General features: G+C 48.7%; 2 protein-coding genes across 2 annotated transcripts in view; one reads left to right on the top strand and one right to left on the bottom strand.

Moving 5' to 3' along the window:
• Window positions 1-1,471: 1,471 nt before the first annotated feature.
• Window positions 1,472-15,981, top strand: R3HCC1 (R3H domain and coiled-coil containing 1). Its single transcript, XM_030964293.1, has 9 exons — window positions 1,472-1,546; window positions 2,571-2,689; window positions 3,701-3,838; window positions 4,872-5,399; window positions 5,537-6,086; window positions 6,789-6,961; window positions 8,526-8,596; window positions 12,761-12,856; window positions 15,765-15,981. The coding sequence occupies exons 2-9, from the start codon at window positions 2,595-2,597 to the stop codon at window positions 15,911-15,913; spliced, it is 1,800 nt and encodes a 599-aa protein (XP_030820153.1). The 5' UTR covers window positions 1,472-1,546; window positions 2,571-2,594; the 3' UTR covers window positions 15,914-15,981.
• LOXL2 (lysyl oxidase like 2) overlaps window positions 14,417-18,720 on the bottom strand; it is a 77,076-nt gene continuing 72,772 nt past the window's right edge. The window contains 1 exon segment of the mRNA XM_030964289.1: window positions 14,417-18,078. Coding sequence (XP_030820149.1) covers window positions 17,999-18,078 — 80 coding nt within the window. The 3' untranslated portion in view covers window positions 14,417-17,998.

Here is an 18,720-nt window from a genome sequence, read left to right as displayed (position 1 = left end):
TCCCAGCTGGACCTGCAGGGAGACAGGGAATGACTGCTGGCCTCCAAGTGATTTTTCAGCCGGAAAAAATGAGGAATTTTAGGAAGAATGGCTTTAACAGAGAAAGGGAGAAATGAGAACAGGGGAGGATAACGGGATGTGGCTGCTGGGGGTTGATGTCTTGCCTGACTTTATTTCCAGACTGGAAACCTGCTCCTCTCCTCAGGGAAAGGCCGGGGGATGTTCTGGGAAAGCCGAGGCCGGGATTGTTCCCCGGGAAAGCCGAGGCCGGGATTGTTCCCCGGGAAAGCCGAGGCCGGGATTGCTTCCCGGGAAAGCCGAGGCCGGGATTGTTCCCCGGGAAAGCCGAGGCCGGGATTGCTTCCCGGGAAAGCCGAGGCCGGGATTGTTCCCTGGGAAAGCCGAGGCCGGGATTGCTTCCCGGGAAAGCCGAGGCGGGGATTGTTCCCCGGGAAAGCCGAGGCCGGGATTGTTCCCCGGGAAAGCCGAGGCGGGGATTGTTCCCCGGGAAAGCCGAGGCCGGGATTGTTCCCCGGGAAAGCCGAGGCGGGGATTGTTCCCCGGGAAAGCCGAGGCGGGGACTGCTTCCCGGGAAAGCAGCTCCGGGCAGGCTGAAATCAGCCCCGGCTGCCCCAACCTCAGCGGCGATTCTGGAGCGCCCGGAGCCGAACGGGGACAGGGGGATGAACCCGGCCCGGCAGGGTTTGGGGACAGCAGAGCCAGGAGCGCTGCCGGGGATGGAGAACCGGGAGCGAGAGGGAGAGAATCGGGATGAGGGGGAAGAGGCAGGACAGGCCGAGAGGAGCCCAGACCAAGGACGAGCGGGACGAGCACACACGGGAACGGAAAAGCTCGGATCGGTCGGGAGGAGCCGGGGCGGAGCGGGAGAAACCGGGATGGGGCGGGAGGAGCCGGGATCCAGCAGGAGGAGCCGGGATGGGGCGGGAGGAGCCGGGATGGGGCGGGAGGAGCTGGGACGGAGCGGGAGGAGCTGGGACGGAGCGGGAGGAGCTGGGACGGAGCGGGAGGAGCCGGGATGGAGCGGGAGGAGCCGGGATGGAGCGGGAGGAGCCAGAAGCGGGCGGGAGGAGCCAGAAGCGGGCGGGAGGAGCCAGAAGCGGGCGGGAGGAGCCAGAAGCGGGCGGGAGGAGCCGGGATCCAGCAGGAGGAGCCGGGATCCAGCAGGAGGAGCCGGGGCACAGCAGGAGGAGCCGGGATGGGGCGGGAGGAGCCGGGATGGGGCGGGAGGAGCCGGGATGGGGGCGGGAGGAGCCGGGATGGGGCGGGAGGAGCCAGAAGCGGGCGGGAGGAGCCAGAAGCGGGCGGGAGGAGCCGGGATCCAGCAGGAGGAGCCGGGGCAGAGCGGGAGGAGCCGGGATGGGGCGGGAGGAGCTGGGACGGAGCGGGAGGAGCCGGGATCCAGCAGGAGGAGCCGGGGCGGGGCGGGAGGAGCCAGACGCGGGCGGGAGGAGCCAGAACCGAGCGGGAGGAGCCAGACGCGGGCGCAGGCGCCGCACCGGCATCCGCTGCTCGGCCGGGCCTGGCGGTGAGGGCGCGGGGAGACCCGGACGGGGCGGCCGGAGCCGGGGGGACCCCGGGGGTGCAGAGCGGGGGCGCGGTGGGGCCGAGGGGCGGGGATGGGGGAGATGGGGGGCTCGGGGGGAGGGTGGTGATGGTGATGATGATGATGGTGGTGGGGACAGGAGGCAGCACGTGGCGCTGGGAGAAGGGGGGGCAGGCGGATGCAGAGAGCGGCATGGGGGTGTCCGGGAAAGGGGATAACGCAGGGCAGAGAGGCTGGGGGTGCCCAGGGCTGGGGGATAACGCGGTGCAGACGGAGCCAGCACAGGGGCGGGTGAGATTTGGAAGGGGCGCTGGGCACCTATGGGCGGGGGTTGGCGGCTGTCCCTGTCCCTCCCTCCAGATGTGTCCCTGTCCCTCCTTCCATGTATCCCTGTCCCTCCCCGTGTGCCCCTGTCCCTCCCTCCATGCATCCTTGTCCCTCCACGTGTCCCTGTCCCTCAGGTGTGTCCCTGTCCCCCGGCAGGCTGTCCCTGTCCCTCCCTCCATGTGTCTCCCGACAGGCTGTCCCTGTCCCCTGGCAGGCTGTCCCTGTCCCTCCCTCCATGTGTCTCCCGGCAGGCTGTCCCTGTCCCTTCATTGTGTCCCTGTCCTTCCAGGTGTGTCCCTGTCCCTTCATTGTGTCCCTGTCCCTCAGGTGTGTCCCTGTCCCTCCATGCCCTTTTCTTTCTTTTTTTGCCCCCTGTGTCCCTGTCCCCCGGCAGGCTGTCCCTGTCCCTTCATTGTGTCCCTGTCCTTCCAGGTGTGTCCCTGTCCCTCCCTCCATGTGTCCCTGTCCCTCAGGTGTGTCCCTGTCCCTCCAGGTGTGTCCCTGTCCCTCAGGTGTGTCCCTGTCCCTCCATGTGTCCCTGTCCTTCCAGGTGTGTCCCTGTCCCTCCATGTGTCCCTGTCCCTCAGGTGTGTCCCTGTCCCTCCATGTGTCCCTGTCCCTCCAGGTGTGTCCCTCCAGGTGTGTCCCTGTCCCTCCATGTGTCTCTGTCCCCCGGCAGGCTGTCCCCCTGGCACTGTGCCCCATGGATGGCGTTTTCCTGTCGCCCAGCGAGGATGAGTTCGTGGGCAGGATCGTGGAGGAGCTGGAGCACTTCATGGAGCAGGGCCAGCACCACCGGTGGGTCCCCGACTGTCCCCGGGCCATGGCAGCGCCAGGGACACCTGGGCACCTTGGGCTCGTGCTTGGCGTCGCTTTTCTGGGGTGAAAGCAGCAGCATTTGGGGTCTGGCCGTGCAGCCCCGCGTGCTGGGATGGGTGTGGGATCCCCTCCCCTTCAGGCAGGGCTTTGTGGCCTTTGGTGGCTTTACAGCAGCCACCTCTCGTCCTGGCTTCACCTGGAGCTGTTCCCAGCCCAGTGACCTTTGGGGCCCTTGGGGTGCACAGGAGCAGGGCTGGCAATGCTGAGCTGAGCTCCCTGCCAGCTTCCCCTGACCTTAAATATTTGTTGCAGTGCTTTTTTTTTTTTTAATAAAGTGTTTGGCAAAGAAATTCCCTGTGCCGTTGTTAAACACTCGGGGACAAACCAGGTGGCAGCAGTGACACTGAACTGGAGTTTATTTATCCATTCGTGGTTTATTCCTGGTTTCCAGGTGGGAAATGGATTTGTAGAGGAATTTTAAAGTTGGATAGAAGGTTTATATATTTATAAATTTATAATTTACAAAGTTTGATAGAAGGTTTATACATTTATAGTATATATTTGCATATAAAGAAAGTTTATATGGTATATATTTATATATAAATTTTGAGATAAATATTGATTTAAAATGTTACAGAATAAGATAGATATTGCGGGGAGAGAAATGAAATGAGACTCAGCCTGGGAGGGAGGGGATCAGTAGCAGCTTTCTGCTGGTGCTTCCCAGCCTTTCCCATTGGATACAGCAGGAAGGAGAGTCCAGGCCAAGGCCTTGGGTCAGGCATTGCCCACACTCCATTTTATGTGTAAAATGTGTCTGGCTGCAAATCTGAGAAGTCATTTATGCTTTTAATACCACCAAGTCCTGCTTGCCTTTTTCTGATTTAAATCCCGTGCTGGGAATGACTCAGGGACGAGGTTATGAAATGTTTCCATCATCCCCATCCCTCCCTGCACGTCTCTGATGCCCCGAGCCCTCTCTCCTTGCAGAGTGCTCCTGTTCCCGCCCCTGTCCAGCCGCCTCCGGTACCTGATCCACAGGACCGTGGAGAACATGGAATTGCTGAGCAGCTTCTCGGTGGGAGAGGGCTGGAGGAGGAGGACGGTCATTTGTCACTCTGCTGTCAGGTGAGCTGTGATCCACTGGGTCAGGGCTGACAGTGATCACATCCTGCAGAAACTCATCCCAGTGCCGCCCTTGTCACCTTCTGGGGACACCTCCCACTGTCCCAGGCTGCTCCAAGCCCCCCAGCCTGGCCTTGGGCACTGCCAGGGATCCAGGGGCAGCCACAGCTGCTCTGGGAATCCCATCCCAGCCCCTCAACCCTCCCAGTATCCCATCCCTCCCTGCCCTGTGGCAGTGGGAGCCATTCCCTGTGTCCTGTCCCTCCATCCTTGTCCCCAGACCCTCTCCAGCTCTCCTGGAGCCCCTTCGGGCTCTGGAAGGGGCTCTGAGCTCTCCCTGGAGCATTCCCAGGTCTCTCAGCCTGGCTCCAGCCCCTGGATCAGGCACAAAGTCACCGTGTCCCATTTAAGGGTCTCCATTACCAATGGCACCTCCCAGACCCCAAGGAACAGTGGGATTTTCCCTTTGGGAATTTGACGCTTCTCCTCCTTTTCCTCTGGGCTTCCCCTGCTCCCCTCTGACCATCCCCTCCTTCCCAGCCCCTCTCCAGCTCTCCTGGAGCCCCTTCAGGCTCTGGAAGGGGCTCTGAGCTCTCTCTGGAGCATTCCCAGCTCTCTCCGCCTGGCTCCAGAGGGGCTCCAGCACAAAGTCCCTGTGTCCCATTCAGGTTCTCCATTACCAATGGCACCTCCCAGACCCCAAGGAACAGTGGGATTTTCCCTTTGGGAATTTGATGCTTCTACTTTGTCCCCAGTCCCTCTCCAGCTCTCCCCAATCGCCTTCGGGCTCTGAGCTCTCCCTGGAGCATTCCCAGCTCTCTCAGCCTGGCCCCAGACAGGCTCCAGCCCTTGGATCAGGCACAAAGTCACCGTGTCCCCTTTAAGGTCTCCACTACCAATGGCACCTCCCGGACCCCGAGGCACAGCGGGATTTTCCCTTTGGGAATTTCCCCTTTTGGGAATTCCCTTTTTGACGCTTCTCCTCCTTTTCCTCTGGGCTTCCCTTGCTCCCCTCTCCCCATCCCCTCCTTCCCAGGCTGCCCAACGAGACCTCGAGTGACCAAAAGGCCGGGCCCAGCGCCGCCCGCGTGCAGCGCCCGGCGCAGCCCTGGGGCCGGGGGTCCCGGGGGGCCCGGCTGCGCCAGCCCGGGGACACGCACGGGGACAGCGCCCGGCCCAGCGTGGGCTCGGGCAGGATCTCCAGGCCGCCCCGGAGGAAGCCAGAGAGAGCCCCGTTCGTGCCCAGAGGGGGCCGGAGAAAGGCGAATTGGAGGGAGCGGGAGAGCCCCGGGGACGGGGAGGCGGCGCCGGGAGGGGAGAACGGCCCCAGGAATTGCAGCCGGGAGCAGCGGGAGCCGGGCAGGGCTGGAGGCAGCCCTGGGAGGCAGCAGGAGCCTGAGGATGTCCCTGGAGAAGGCGGCGCTGAGCATCCCCGGGGAGATGAGAAGGTGCCATCCTTAGGGAATGGCGGCGATTCCTGTGGGCAGGAAGGTCGGGATGAAGACTGTTCCCATGCCCCAAGTTCTGCGCACGACAAACACCCTCCCGAGGCAGGGGAGGAGGAGCTGAGCCAGGGCAGCACCATCATTGCAGAACACAGCAAACACCCCTGGAGACCGGGGAGGAAGAGCCGAGCCATGGCAGCACCATCATTGCAGAGCACAACAAACACCCACCTGAGGCAGGAGAGGAGGAGCTGAGCCAGGGCAGCACCATCATTGCTGAGGGCAGCGAGCTCCAGGCCCAGCTGCAGGAGGAGAAGCAATCCAGGCGGGATTCCGGAGGGTCGGAGTGCGGGAGGAGCTCTGTCCCTCTGGAGAACCGTGGTGACAGCAGGACAGCCTCAGGTGTGCCGCACCCGGCCATGACAGTCCCACCCGTGCCAGCCCCCCCAGAGCTGGAACCTCAGACCCCTCAGAGCAGCAGCAGCAGCAGCAGCCAGCTTCCCCCTGCAGATCAGCATTCCCGGGCTGTCCGGGCTGTTCCCAGCCCCAGCGCTGGGCAGGTGGAGCAGGAAGCCCTGCAGAAGGTTCTGGAAGGCCCAGGCGAGGCTCTGGCTGCCCCCAAGCCGCTCCGTGGGGCAGATCCGGGCGCTCCGGGGCGGATCCAGAGGAAGGAGGAAGAGGAGGGCAAGGAAGGCTCGGGTGTGGCCGAGGCGCTGAGGAGGGGCCTGGATTTGGCTGCAGGGGACACAGAGGGGCCGAGGCAGAGCGGCCCCGAGGACGACTGCACGGCAGAGCTCCTGGCAGAGGTGATTTGGGGCAAAATCTGGGAAAAGAGGGGAAAGAGGCGCTCCTGGGAGGGGATCCCATGTCCTGGTGGTGCGGGTGGGGCTGGGGTGGCTGAGGTGAGGGTTGGGCTCTGAGGGGGTGTGGGAATGGGCTTTTTGTTTGTGCTTTTTGGTTTTGCCTTTGTTTTTGTTTTTTTTTGCTTTTTGGTTTTGCCTTTGTTTTTTGTTTTTGTTTTTGCTTTTCATACCCAGAGTGACAAAACCGGCTTTTGTCTCCTTAAAAAGGAAAGAAGCCCGGAAGTTTCTCTTCCTTGATTAGGTGAAAAAGGCGCCTCGTAGGCTTAGGGGGCTGCACCTCAAACTTAAGGATAGCTAAGTGGACAGGAGCCAAAAAGTCCTGCCTAGAAAATTTACTAGAAAAAGAAGAGAACAAAGAAACTAATCATTTTTGTGAGGGTGTTTAACCAGGGGCAAGAACCTCTTGCACCTGAATCAGTTTTTCTCTGGAAAGAGTTTTGTTATTTTGCCAGTCATTAAAACCTTTTTGTTTCCAACACTGCCACAGAAGCCATCCTGCTGATTTTAAGCCAAGGTGGCTGAGCTGTCTTGGGTGGGAAATAAACCTCCAAGAGCTTATGAGGCCTAACTCAAAGAAGCTCAAGGGGGTGAAACTCCAGCCTGGCTCATTGTTTTATTTTTAACCCTTGGTTTGGACCTTCCCAGATCGTTGGGAATTTGACAGTGAAGGACATCAGCATCGAGAGGATCAGCGTGGATTATTCTGGCTACGGGGAGGCGCAGGTCAGTGAGGGGGACTTGGGCCACGTCACCGAGATCTACGACTTCCCCTCGTCCCTGAAAACCGAGGATCTGCTGGGAATGTTCTCAGACTTCCAGTGAGTGACAGCCCGGGAGCCCGCGCAGGGCAGGGAGCACAGCCTGGGCCTGGCACCAAAGCTCTGAGCTTTGGTTTCACCTTCCCCTCTCCGTGTGCCTCAAAGGCTTTTGCTGCAGTTTAGTCCTGGTTTAAAGCCCAGCTTCACTCCATGGCTCTGGCACCCAAATTCTGGATTTTAGTTTCACCTTCCTCTCCGTGTGCCTCAAAGGGGCTTTTGCTGCAGTTTAGGCCTGGTTTAAAGCCCAGCTTCACTCCATGGCTCTGGCACCCAAATTCTGGATTTTAGTTTCACCTTCCCCTCTCCGTGTGCCTCAAAGGCTTTTCCTGCAGTTTAGTCCTGGTTTAAAGCTCAGCTTTACTCCACATTTCTGGCACCCAAATTCTGAATTTTAGTTTCAACTTCCCCTCTCTGTGGGCCTTAAAGGGGCTTTTCCTGCAGTTTAGGCCTGGTTTAAAGCTCAGCTTCACTCCATGGCTCTGGCACCCAAATTCTGAATTTTAGTTTCACCTTCCCCTCACTGTGTGCTTCAAAGGGGCTTTTCCTGCAGTTTAAAGCCCAGCTTTGCTCCACATTTCTGGCACCCAAATTTTGTATTTTAATTTCACCTTCCCCTCTCCGTGTGCCTCAAAGGCTTTTGCTGCAGTTTTGTCCTGGTTTAAAGCACAAATTTGCTCCATGGATCTGGCTCCTAAATTCTGAATTTTAGTTTCACCTTCCCCTCATTATGTGCCTCAAAGGCTTTTCCTGCAGTTTAAAGCCCAGCTGTCCCCTGGTTTAAAGCCCAGCTTTACTCCACATTTCTGGCTCCCAAATTCTGAATTTTAGTTTCACCTTCCCCTCTTTGTGTTCCTCAAAGGAACTTTTCCTGCAGTTTAGTTCTGGTTTAAAGCCCAGCTTTAAATAATTCTTCAGTGAGGGCAGCTCTGAATTCCTCTCTTGGGATAATTCCTGGATTACTTGGGAAAAATCCTTCTACAGATCAATTAAACCAAATAAATTGCATTTAAAAATTATATTCAACTTATTCTTTAAAACAGAAAGAATAATTTTTATTTAATGATTTAAATTTCTATTTTAATAATATTGAAATAATTTCTTCCTGCATTGTGTGTGCTTCCTCAGATTTCTTTTTCCACTCTCTGGGAGTGAAGCAGGCCTGGAAAAGGATTGGAATATTTTTGAATTCCTGCTCTCAAATTCCCATTTTCCACTGGCTCTTTATAAGATTTCACCCCAAAATCACTTCATAAATCCCTTGGTTTTTATTTTTATGCCAGGGAAGCACTTCAGAAGTGTCAGTATTTTGGTGCTGGAAGCCAATCCCTGAAACTGAGCTTGGGTTTGAGAGGAAAAGGAGAATTTGGGGTAATTTCACACCGTGGCCTCAAAAAGGGCACATTTGATGTCATTTTTCCTTCTTTTCCTGCCCTTTCCCCCATTGAAAATGGGAATCATGCTTTGGGAAACACCATCAATCACATAAACCCCTCCTGGGGCTGCTGGGTTTTATTTGGGCTTTGTTTGTCTTGACATTAATTGAAATTATTCTCTTTTCTTGCAGTGAGAGCGGCTTCAAAATCCAGTGGGTGGATGACACCCACGCCCTGGGAATCTTCTCCAGCCTCTCCACAGGTGCTGGGGAGGGATTGAGGCACCCGAGCTCCCCAGCCCCTTCCCGGTGCCCTGAACTGCTGGGCACTGGGATTTATTGTATTGTATTTTATTTTATTTTATTGTATTTTATTTTATCTTATTGTATCTTATTTTATTTTATATTTTGTTTTATTCTATTTTATTTATTTTATTTTATTTTATTTTATTTTATTTTATTTTATTTTATTTTATTTTATTTTATTTTATTTTATTTTATCTTGTTTTATTTTATCTTGTTTTATTTTATCTTATTTTATTTTATCTTATTTTATTTTATCTTATTTTATCTTATTTTATTTTATCTTATTTTATCTTATTTTATTTTATCTTATTTTATTTTATTTTATTTTATCTTATTTTATATTTAATTTTAATTTTTATTTCTATTTTATTTTATATTTTGTTTTATTTTATTTTTATTTTATTTTTAATTTTTATTTAATTTTATTTTTAATTTTTATTTAATTTTATTTTTAATTTTAATTTAATTTTATTTTTAATTTTAATTTAATTTTATTTTTAATTTTTATTTATTTTATTTTATTTTTATACTTTATTTTATATATTATTTTATTTTATTCCATTTTAAATTTTTTTTATTTTTTATTTTATTTTGTTTTATTTTTATTTTTTATTTTATTTATATACTTTATTTTATATATTTTATTCCATTAAAAAAAATTTTATTTTATTTTGTTTTATTTTTATTTTTTATTTTATTTATATACTTTATTTTATATATTATTTTATTTTATTCAATTTTATTTTATTTTTTATTTTATTTTGTTTTATTTTTATTTTTTATTTTATTTATATACTTTATTTTATATATTATTTTATATTATTCAATTTTATTGTATTTTTTATTTTATTTTGTTTTATTTTTATTTTTTATTTTATATATATATAATTTTATTTTATATTTTATTTTATTTTATTTTATTCTATTTTATTCTATTTTTTTTTTTTTTTTTTTTTTCCTATTCCTTTCCATCCTGGAAGGGTTTTGGGAAGCTGGAATTTCTCGGCTGGGATGTGGTTTTTAATTGCCTTGGGTGCAGCTGTGTGCACTCCTAGAAATTACTACAAAGAATAATGATAATCAAGTGGCTTTTCACTTTTCTTTCTCATTTTTTTGTCTTTCATGACTTGAAAATATTCCAATCACCTCGCAGGGATATTGGGAGGGGGATGGCACCAAAAATCTGGATAAAAACTCATAAATCTGGATAAAAACTCATAAATCTGGATGAAAACTCATAAATCTGGATAAAAACTCATAAATCTGGATAAAACTCATAAATCTGGATAAACTCATTTTCCTGGGGGGAACAAACACCCCAAGTGCAGCTCAGAGCCAGCCCTGGAGCGGTTCCTCTCATGTCCCAACAGGTTCTGCTCTTTCGTTTGGGATTTCCCCTAAAAGTGCCAAGATTCTCCTAAAATAACATTTTTTCTAATTTTTTTGGGGTTATTCCTGATGGGGAATTCTTCCCACCATGATTTCAGCTGCTTTGGTCCAAGCCTTGAGCAAATGCTGAGATCACGGAGTGATTTTGTGCTTTTTCTGTGGTTTTGTTTTGATGGGGAGATCTTTAGAGAGTTTTGTGTTAGGAGTGAGGGGTGGATGGGATTTTTGGGATTTCACTCTTCAGGTTGTTGTTTATTTTTCCCTTATGAAAAGCTCAGCACTCTGTGTGCACCTCAGACTCAGGGTACAGAGAAGGCACCAAAAGTCACCAGACCCACATGCGAGGTCTTTTAAAACTGTTCTGTCCAATTTCTGCCTTCCTACCAATTTTATTTCTACCTCCCTAGCAATAACTCATTATTTGTCTGTCCAACATCTGCTTTTGGTTCTTTCTAATGAATCCCCCTGTGCCCCCAGCACTGCAGGAAATGGAGCAGATGAAGAACAAGGAGATCAGACAGCGCCCAAAATCCTCCAGCTTGTCTCCTACCCACCTCCATGCTAAAAACCCAAAACTTTTCCCTCCATCCTAAACTCTTTCTTCCACACCAAACCTTTTCCATACTAAACATTTTTTTCCCCACACTAAACTTCTTTTCCCACACTAAACTTCTTTTTCCATACTAAACTTTTTTCCTCCATCCTAAACTTTTTCCTCCACACTGGACTTTTTTTCCACACTAAACCTTTTCCTCCACACTAAACTTTTTCTTTCATCCTCAACTTTTTTCCCCATCCTAAATGTTTTTTCCCCATCCTAAACATTTGCTTCCATACTAAACTTTTTTCCACATTAAACTTTCTTTTCCACACTAAACCTTTTCCTCCACACTAAACTTTTTCTCCCATCCTAAACTTTTTCTTCCATATTTAAGTTTTTCCTCCATACTAAACTTCTTCTTCCCTACTAAACTTTTTTCCCACATTAAACGTTTTCTTCCATACTGAAATTTTTCTTCCATACTAAACTTTTGTTCCACATTAAACTTTCTTTTCCACACTAAACTTTTTCCTCCACACTAAAACTTTTCTTCCATACGAAACTTTTTTCTTCCATTCTAAAAACTTTTTCCATGCTAAAAACTTTTTCCTCCACACTAAAGTTTTTCTTCCATACTCAACTTTTTCTACATTAAACTTTTTCTTTCCACACTAAACTTTTTCCTCCATACCGAATTTTTCTTCCATACTAAACTTTTTCTTCCACATTAAACTTTTTCCTCCATCCCAAACTTCTTTTTCTTCCATTCTAAAAACTTTTTCCATACTAAAAACGATTTCCTCCACACTAAAGTTTTTCCTCCACACTAAAGTTTTTCTTCCATACTCAACTTTTTCTACATTAAGCTTTTTCTTCCACACTAAACTTTTCTTTCCACACTAAACTTTTTCCTCCATACTGAATTTTTCTTCCATACTGAACTTTTTCCTCCACACTAAACTTTTTCCATACTGAAGTTTTTTTTCCATACTAAACTTTTTTTCATACTAAACTTTTCCCTCCATATTGAATTTTTCCTCCATACTAAACGTTTTTCCACATTAAACTTTCTTTTCCTCCATCCTAAACTTTTTCCACCACACTAAACCTTTTCTTCCATACTCAACTTTTTCTTCCACATTAAACTTTTTCCTCCATCCTAAACTTCTTTTTCTTCCATCCCAAACTTTTTCTTCCATCCTAAACTTTTTCCCCCCACATTAAACTTTTCTTTCCATCCCAAACTTTTTCTTCCACACTAAACTTTTTTTCCACATTAAACTTTCTTTTCCACACTAAACTTTTTCTACCACACTAAACCTTTTCTTCCATTCTAAAAACTTTTTCCATGCTAAAAACTTTTTCCTCCACACTAAAGTTTTTCCTCCACACTAAAGTTTTTCTTCCATACTCAACTTTTTCTACATTAAACTTTTTTTTCCACATTAAACTTTTTTTTCCACATTAAACTTTTTTTTCCACATTAAACTTTTCCTTCCATCCCAAACTTTTTCTTCCATATTCGCCATTTTGTCCACATTAAATTTTCTTTTCCTCCACGCTAAACTTTTCTTTCCATCCTAAACTTTTTCTTGCATCCTAAATTTTTCCTCCACACTAAACTTTTTCCTCCATCCTAAAGGTTTTTTTCCATGTTAAACTTTCTCCTCCATACTAAACTTCTTTTTCTTCCATGTTAAACTTTCTCCTCCATACTACACTTTTTCCATACTAAACTTTTTCCACATTAAACTTTCTTTTCCTCCATTCTAAACTTTTTCCTCCACACTAAACTTTTCCCATACTGAACTTCCTTCCACACTAAACTTTTTCTTGCCTGCTAAGCTTTTTTTTCCACACCAAACTTTTTCCTCCACACTAAACTTTTCCTTCTACATTAAACTTTTTTCCTCCATACTAAACTTTTTTTTCCCATACTAAATTTTTTTTCCATGCTAAACTTTTTCCATACCAAACCCCCAAGTTCCTCACCCTGTGCTAAGCTCCACCACAACCCATTTCACACACTCGTAATTCCCGTTCATCCCAAAGCCTGGGCAGCTTTCCCCGTGGATGGAGGTTAAAAGCAGAGTTCTCCTGGGGGTCAGGGCAGGCAGAGGGATGTCCCCTGGGTTCCAGCACAGCACAATGTGAATTTTGGGGTTAATTCCAGCCCTTTGTGTCCCTGCAGCATCGCAGGCCCTGGGCCGCCGCTACCCCTGCCTGAAGATCCGGCCCCTGCTCCACGCCAGCAAACAGGCCAAGGTCAAGGCTCTGCAGAGACCGAGTGAGGCACAGCTCCCTGAACCCCCCCCACTGCCCCTGGAATCCCCTAAATCTACCCCCAATTCCCCTGGAATCCCCTGAACCCACCCCCAGTTCCCATGGAATTCCCTGAACCCACCCCAGTTCCCCTGGAATCCCCTGAACCCACCCCAGTTCCCATGGAATTCCCTGAACCCACCCCCAGTTCCCCTGGAATCCCCTAAACCCACCCCCAGTTCCCCTGGAATCCCCTAAACCCACCACCCCAATTCCAATGGAATTCCCTAAACCCACCCCAGTTGTCTCCTGGAATTCTCTAAACCCACCCCCAGTTCCCCTGGAATACCCTGAACCCACCCCAGTGCTCCTGGAATCCCCTAAATCCACCCCAATTCCCATGGAATTCCCTGAACCCCCACTGCCCCTGGAATCCCCTGAACCCACCCCCAGTTCCCCTGGAATCCCCTAAACCCACCCCCGTGCTCCTGGAATCCCCTGAACCCACCCCCGTGCCCCTGGAATCTCCTAAATCCACCCCCAATTCCCCTGGAATCCCCTAAATACCTAAATCCACCCCAATTCCCATGGAATTCCCTGAACCCCACTGCCCCTGGAATCCCCTAAACCCACCCCCAATTCCCCTGGAATCCCTTAAATCCACCCCACTGCTCCTGGAATTCCCTGAACCTCCCAGTTACCCTGGAATTCCCTGAACCCCCCACTGCTCCTGGAATCCCCTAAATCCACCCCCGTTCTCTCCTGGAATCCCCTGAACCCACCCAGTTCCCCCTGAATCCCCTGAACCCCACCCCACTGCTCCTGGAATCCCCTAAACCCACCCCCAATTCCCACGCATTTCTGTAGATCCACCTCAATTCCCCTGCATTTCCCTAAACCCACCCCAAGTTCCCTGGAATTCCCCAAATCCACCCCACTTCTGCATTTCCCTAAACCCAAATCACTTCTCCACCCACACCCCTTCTCCTTTATTTCCCTAAACCCACCCCACTTCTGGAATTCCCTAAATTTACCCCATCTCCTAAATTTCCCTAAACCCACGCCATCTCCTGGATTTCCCTAAACCCACCCCCTCTAAATTTCCTAACCTCTTCTCCTGACTTCCCTAATAACCCAATCCCCCCATTTCCATCCCTAAACCCACCCACACTATTCCCTAAACTCACCCCACTTCTCCACCCACCCCCCTTCTCCTGGATTTCCCCAAATCCACCCCACTTCTCCTGGATTTCCCTAAACCCACACCCCTTCTAAATTTCCCTAAACCCACCCCATTTCTGGATTTCCCCAAATCCACCCGAATTTCTCCTAAATTTCCCACTCCTCCCTGGCCCACATGACAAATTCATGAGAAAATTCACACTCAGGACCAATTATTTTTCTTCCCGATTGGGTTTTTTATGGATTTTTTTTGGCACTGAGCCGTGGTTTGGAATTTTGCTGGAATTCAGATTTAATTTAATTTTTTTTTTGGGTGTAATTTGCTGCGATTTTGGGCAGCTGGAAGGGAAGGGTTGAGCTGGAATTGGGATTTTTTGGCATCAAATTCCCCAGGAATTTTCTCTTCCCTCTCCCCCTGGCAATCCAAAGCAGACAAACCCAATCTGGTGGTTGGCACAATTTTATTCAGGAAGGAGGAATGGTGAAGCTGAGCCATGAACACCAGTTGATTGATTACCATTGATTGATTGATTAATTATTGATTGGTTGGTTGGTTGGTTGATTTCATTGCCTTTCAATCAGATTGATCAGGTCCAGTTGGCACAGGAAAGCAAAGCCATGAAGCTCAGCAGCAGCAGAGACTCTGAACCAACAATCCCGGGTTTTTCCAGCTCACTGCAGTCAGAATAAATCCCAATTTTGGTGCTTTAAAGGGACACTGTCACAGGGACAAATTCCTGAGGTTCAGCACTGCTGGATTGAAAGGAAACATCCAAAAATTTGGTTTATTTGCATCTCCCCTTCATCTGTTTTTTTCATTTATTCACTCTTCTGAATCAGGTTAAACTAAAATATAGTTATTTTAAATTTATTATTTAATTAATTATTTAATCAATTAATGACTAGTTAAATATTATAATTAAACATAAATTCTGTTGGTATCCAGTTTCAATTGATTATTTGCCAAACACAAATTTGGATTTTAATTAGCTGACAGTGTCTCTTTTAAAATTTTTTTAATTTTTTTTTTCTCTTAATGAAACTTCTGGAAAAACAAACAGAGCCCCCCCTTGCTGTGTAGATAACAACTTCAAATTGATAAAGGATTCATTAATTAATCCCCAAATCCAAATTTTGGTGGACTTGGTGAAGTTTTGGTGGATTTCATTGCAGATGGAATTACAGCAATCCAAAAGATGGAGGGCACTGACCAAGGGGCTTCCCAAATTATCTGAAATATTTAGATATCATTTTAAATGCAGATTTTTAAAATTTTCCTTGCTGTTTTCCAAGGATTTGGGCAGCTGGTTTTGAGGAGTTTCAATTGGATAAATGGATTTTCAATTGGATAAATTGCCTGGGTTTTTCCACGCATGGAGAGGGATGGGGTGTTGGCAATTTTGCCAATTCACAGGGATGGGATGTTGGAAATTTTGCCAATTCACAGGGATGGGATGTTGTGAATTTTGCCAGGAATAATTCCTGGAAGAGGATGGGGAGCAACTTTCCACACAGCAGAAGAGCCCTGAACCTTTTATGGCGACCAAACAATCCCATTGGAAAACGTGGAATTCCACCATCCTGAAAAAAAAAAACCCAATTTATTCACCGAGATAGAAAGACTGGATGTCCATAAATGAATAAAACAGCAGGGGAAAAAAAGCTGATTTTTGGGGGATTTAAGCACGAATTTCTCCCTGGCCATGCCCCAGGTGGGTAAATTGATTTTTTGTTTTTCTATTTTTCCCTAGAGCTGCTTCATGTGGGGAAGGAGAGGCCGCAGACGGACACAGCCGTGGCCAGGAGGCTCCTGTCCCACGCCCTGGGCTGGAGGCAGCGGCACCAGGAGCCCACGGGGAGCGAGGATTTCCAGCCAGAACCCTCGGAGCAGGAGGAATGACCCCAAAAAAACCCAACCCCGAGGCTGTAGAGATGAGCATGGCTGTGCTATTAAATGCATGCAGAGCAGGCAGTGCCACGGGGCTGTTCCTTCAGGGAGTGGGAGTTCTCGTGGGGTTTCTTTGGAGCCCTGGAAAGTGCTGGAATTCTGTGCTGGGGCTTCCAGAGCGTCTGGGGCAGCTGCAGGAACGAGGTGGTTTCTTTGTTCCTTATTCCTGCTCCGTTTTCCAACAAAAAATAGGCATTGAGAGTAAGAAAATTGGGGTTTTTTTTGGGGGCCAAAATTCAACTCTAAGCAAGGGCAGGAGTTGAAAAGTCTGTTCCAAGTTTGTTGTGATGTTGCTGTTCAGGTATCCCAGAAAACTGACAGGCAGTGAATCCAAGTTTTAGGGAATTTTTTCCTTCTTTACGGAGTTTCAAGAGCCTGAAGCTTCCCTGTTGGTGAGGAAAGTTGGGATCTGCTCATTAGGGAAAAAACCTCCGGAATTTGCCTGTGCTGGCGTGCCCAGAGCTGGGTTTAAAATGAGCTTCCACCCCCACCCCAGGCTCTGCTCCTGCTCCAGTCTGGAATTCTGAGGAAAAACTGGAATTTTCCCATTGCCAGGATGTTAAAACCCTCTGGAGCACTGGAGAAATGACAAATACCCGAAATATTTCTGCATTTTTAAGCCTCACAACCTCCCTGTGAGGTGGGGATTTGGGGGAAGTTTGGAATTCCCTGTGGAATCAGCTGGAATTCCAGGTAACTTTGATTGTAGGAGAGGGGGGAAAACCCCCAAACTTCCATGAATTGTGAGGAGAAAATACACCAAGGGCTTCTAAAGTGATATTTTTTTTTTTTTCCCCAGGGAAAAGATTTTTATTGGAGCTCTGTGGGCAAAGTGTGTCCTCAGACAAACAGAGGAATTCCCACAGGAGCAGATCCCTGGGGATGAGAGGCAGAAATTCCCTCTGCAAGGTGCACAGGGATGATTCATCCTTTAAAAAAAGATGGAATATCCAGTCAGGAGGTGGTTCTTGCATGGGCACAGCACCTGGTGGGTGCGGAGGGGCCCTGTGGGATGGGAATTCCCAGCCCAGGGGCCTCAGCCCGGGAATCTGCTGAGTTCTGGGTCACTTCAGGGAGCTGTGATTCCCTGGGAGATTCCATGAGATTCCCTGTGAAATTCCCTGTGAAATTCCCTGTGAAATTACACGTGAAATTCCCTGTGAAATTGAAATTCCATATGAGATTCCATATGAAATTCCCTGTGAAATTGAAATTCCCTGTGAAATTCCATATGAAATTCCCTGTGAAATTGAAATTCCATTTGAAATTCCCTGTGAAATTCCATATGAAATTCCCTGTGAAATTGAAATTCCATTTGAAATTCCATTTGAAATTCCCTGTGAAATTACATATTAAATTCCCTCTGAAATTGAAATTCCCTGTGAAATTCCCTGTGAAATTCCATTTGAAATTCCATGTGAAATTGAAATTCCCTGTGAAATTCCATATGAAATTCCCTGTGAAATTGAAATTCCATTTGAAATTCCCTGTGAAATTCCAGGTTCTGCGTTGGCTCCCCTCCGGAGCGTGGCCGTTGTTGGATCCGAGTGTTTCACTGCAGTATTAAATTCAGCTTTTCACTGTTCTGCTCACAAAAAGCTGCTCCTTTTTTCCTGGTTTTTGTTGTTTTTTTAAAATTTTTCCTTTCCTTCTGTTTCCTTGCCAAACTGGAGTCAGTGCTGAGGAGGAGTGCAGGAAGCAGCAGCACAAACAGGCGCTGGGAGTGGGAAAGAGCTGGAAATTCCCAAAGAACGCCTTGGAAGTGAAGGATGGAGGCACTTTTGGGTGGCTGGCACCCAGCCTGAGGCGAGGAGTGCTGCAGAATGTGGGAGGAATCTTTGGAATGGTGAAGAGCTGAGGAGAGCTGGAATTGCAGGAGGCACCGAGGGGTGGCCCGAGCACCTAAACTGGGCAGGGAGAGGCTTCTCCAGGAGCGATTGAGCTGGAATTCCGAGTTTGGTGGAGGCTCCATGTCCTGGGGCAGTGGTTGGGAAGGGCCGGAGCAGGAGTCCTGGCTGCCTTAACTGAGTGGGAATTCTACCGGGCAGCCACGTTGTTATTTGTGAGTCCCCTGAAGTGGTCGAACTTCTGCTCCGTCTCCTCGCTGAAGGAACCACCTGGAGAGGCCACGGGGAGAGCAGGGGTCAGCAGGAGAGGGGAAAACGCCTGGGAACACGGGGAAAACCCTTGGGAACACTGGGAAAGCCCTTGGGAACACTGGGAAAACATGGGAAAAATCCTTGGGAACACTGGGAGAGCAGGGGGTGAGCAGGAGAGGGGAAAACGCCTGGGAGCACTGGGAAAACCCTTGGGAACACTGGGAGAACATGGAGAAAACATTTGGGATCACTAGGAGAGCATGGGAATAACCCTTGGGACCACCAGGAGAGGGAAAAACACCTGGGAATACTGGGAAAACCCTTGGGATCACTGGGAGAGGGGAAAACCCTTGGGAACACAGGGAGAGCAGGGGGTGAGCAGGAGAGGGGAAAACGCCTGGGAACACGGGGAAAACCCTTGGGAACACTGGGAGAGGGGAAAGCCCTTGGGAACATGGGGAGAGCATGGAGAAAACCCTTGGGAACACAGGGAGAGCAGGGGGTGAGCAGGAGAGGGAAAAACACCTGGGAACACGGGGAAAACCCTTGGGAACAATTGGAGAGCATGGGAATAACCCTTGGGAACACTGGGAGAGGGAAAAACACCTGGGAATACTGGGGAGATCATGGGAAAAACCCTTGGGGTCACCAGGAGAGCAC

Source organism: Camarhynchus parvulus, chromosome 22, assembly GCF_901933205.1.
Source record: "Camarhynchus parvulus chromosome 22, STF_HiC, whole genome shotgun sequence".
In the NCBI taxonomy this organism is placed as follows: domain Eukaryota; kingdom Metazoa; phylum Chordata; class Aves; order Passeriformes; family Thraupidae; genus Camarhynchus; species Camarhynchus parvulus.
This window is presented reverse-complemented; position numbering and strand designations above follow the sequence as displayed.

Coding starts and splice junctions, on each gene's coding strand:
- R3HCC1 (XM_030964293.1), top strand. CDS start 2,595: ATGGATGGCGTTTTCCTGTCGCCCAGCGAGGATGAGTTCGTGGGCAGG. Junction 6,087..6,788: donor CGGCAGAGCTCCTGGCAGAG/GTGATTTGGGGC, acceptor GGACCTTCCCAG/ATCGTTGGGAATTTGACAGT. Junction 12,857..15,764: donor CAAGGCTCTGCAGAGACCGA/GTGAGGCACAGC, acceptor ATTTTTCCCTAG/AGCTGCTTCATGTGGGGAAG.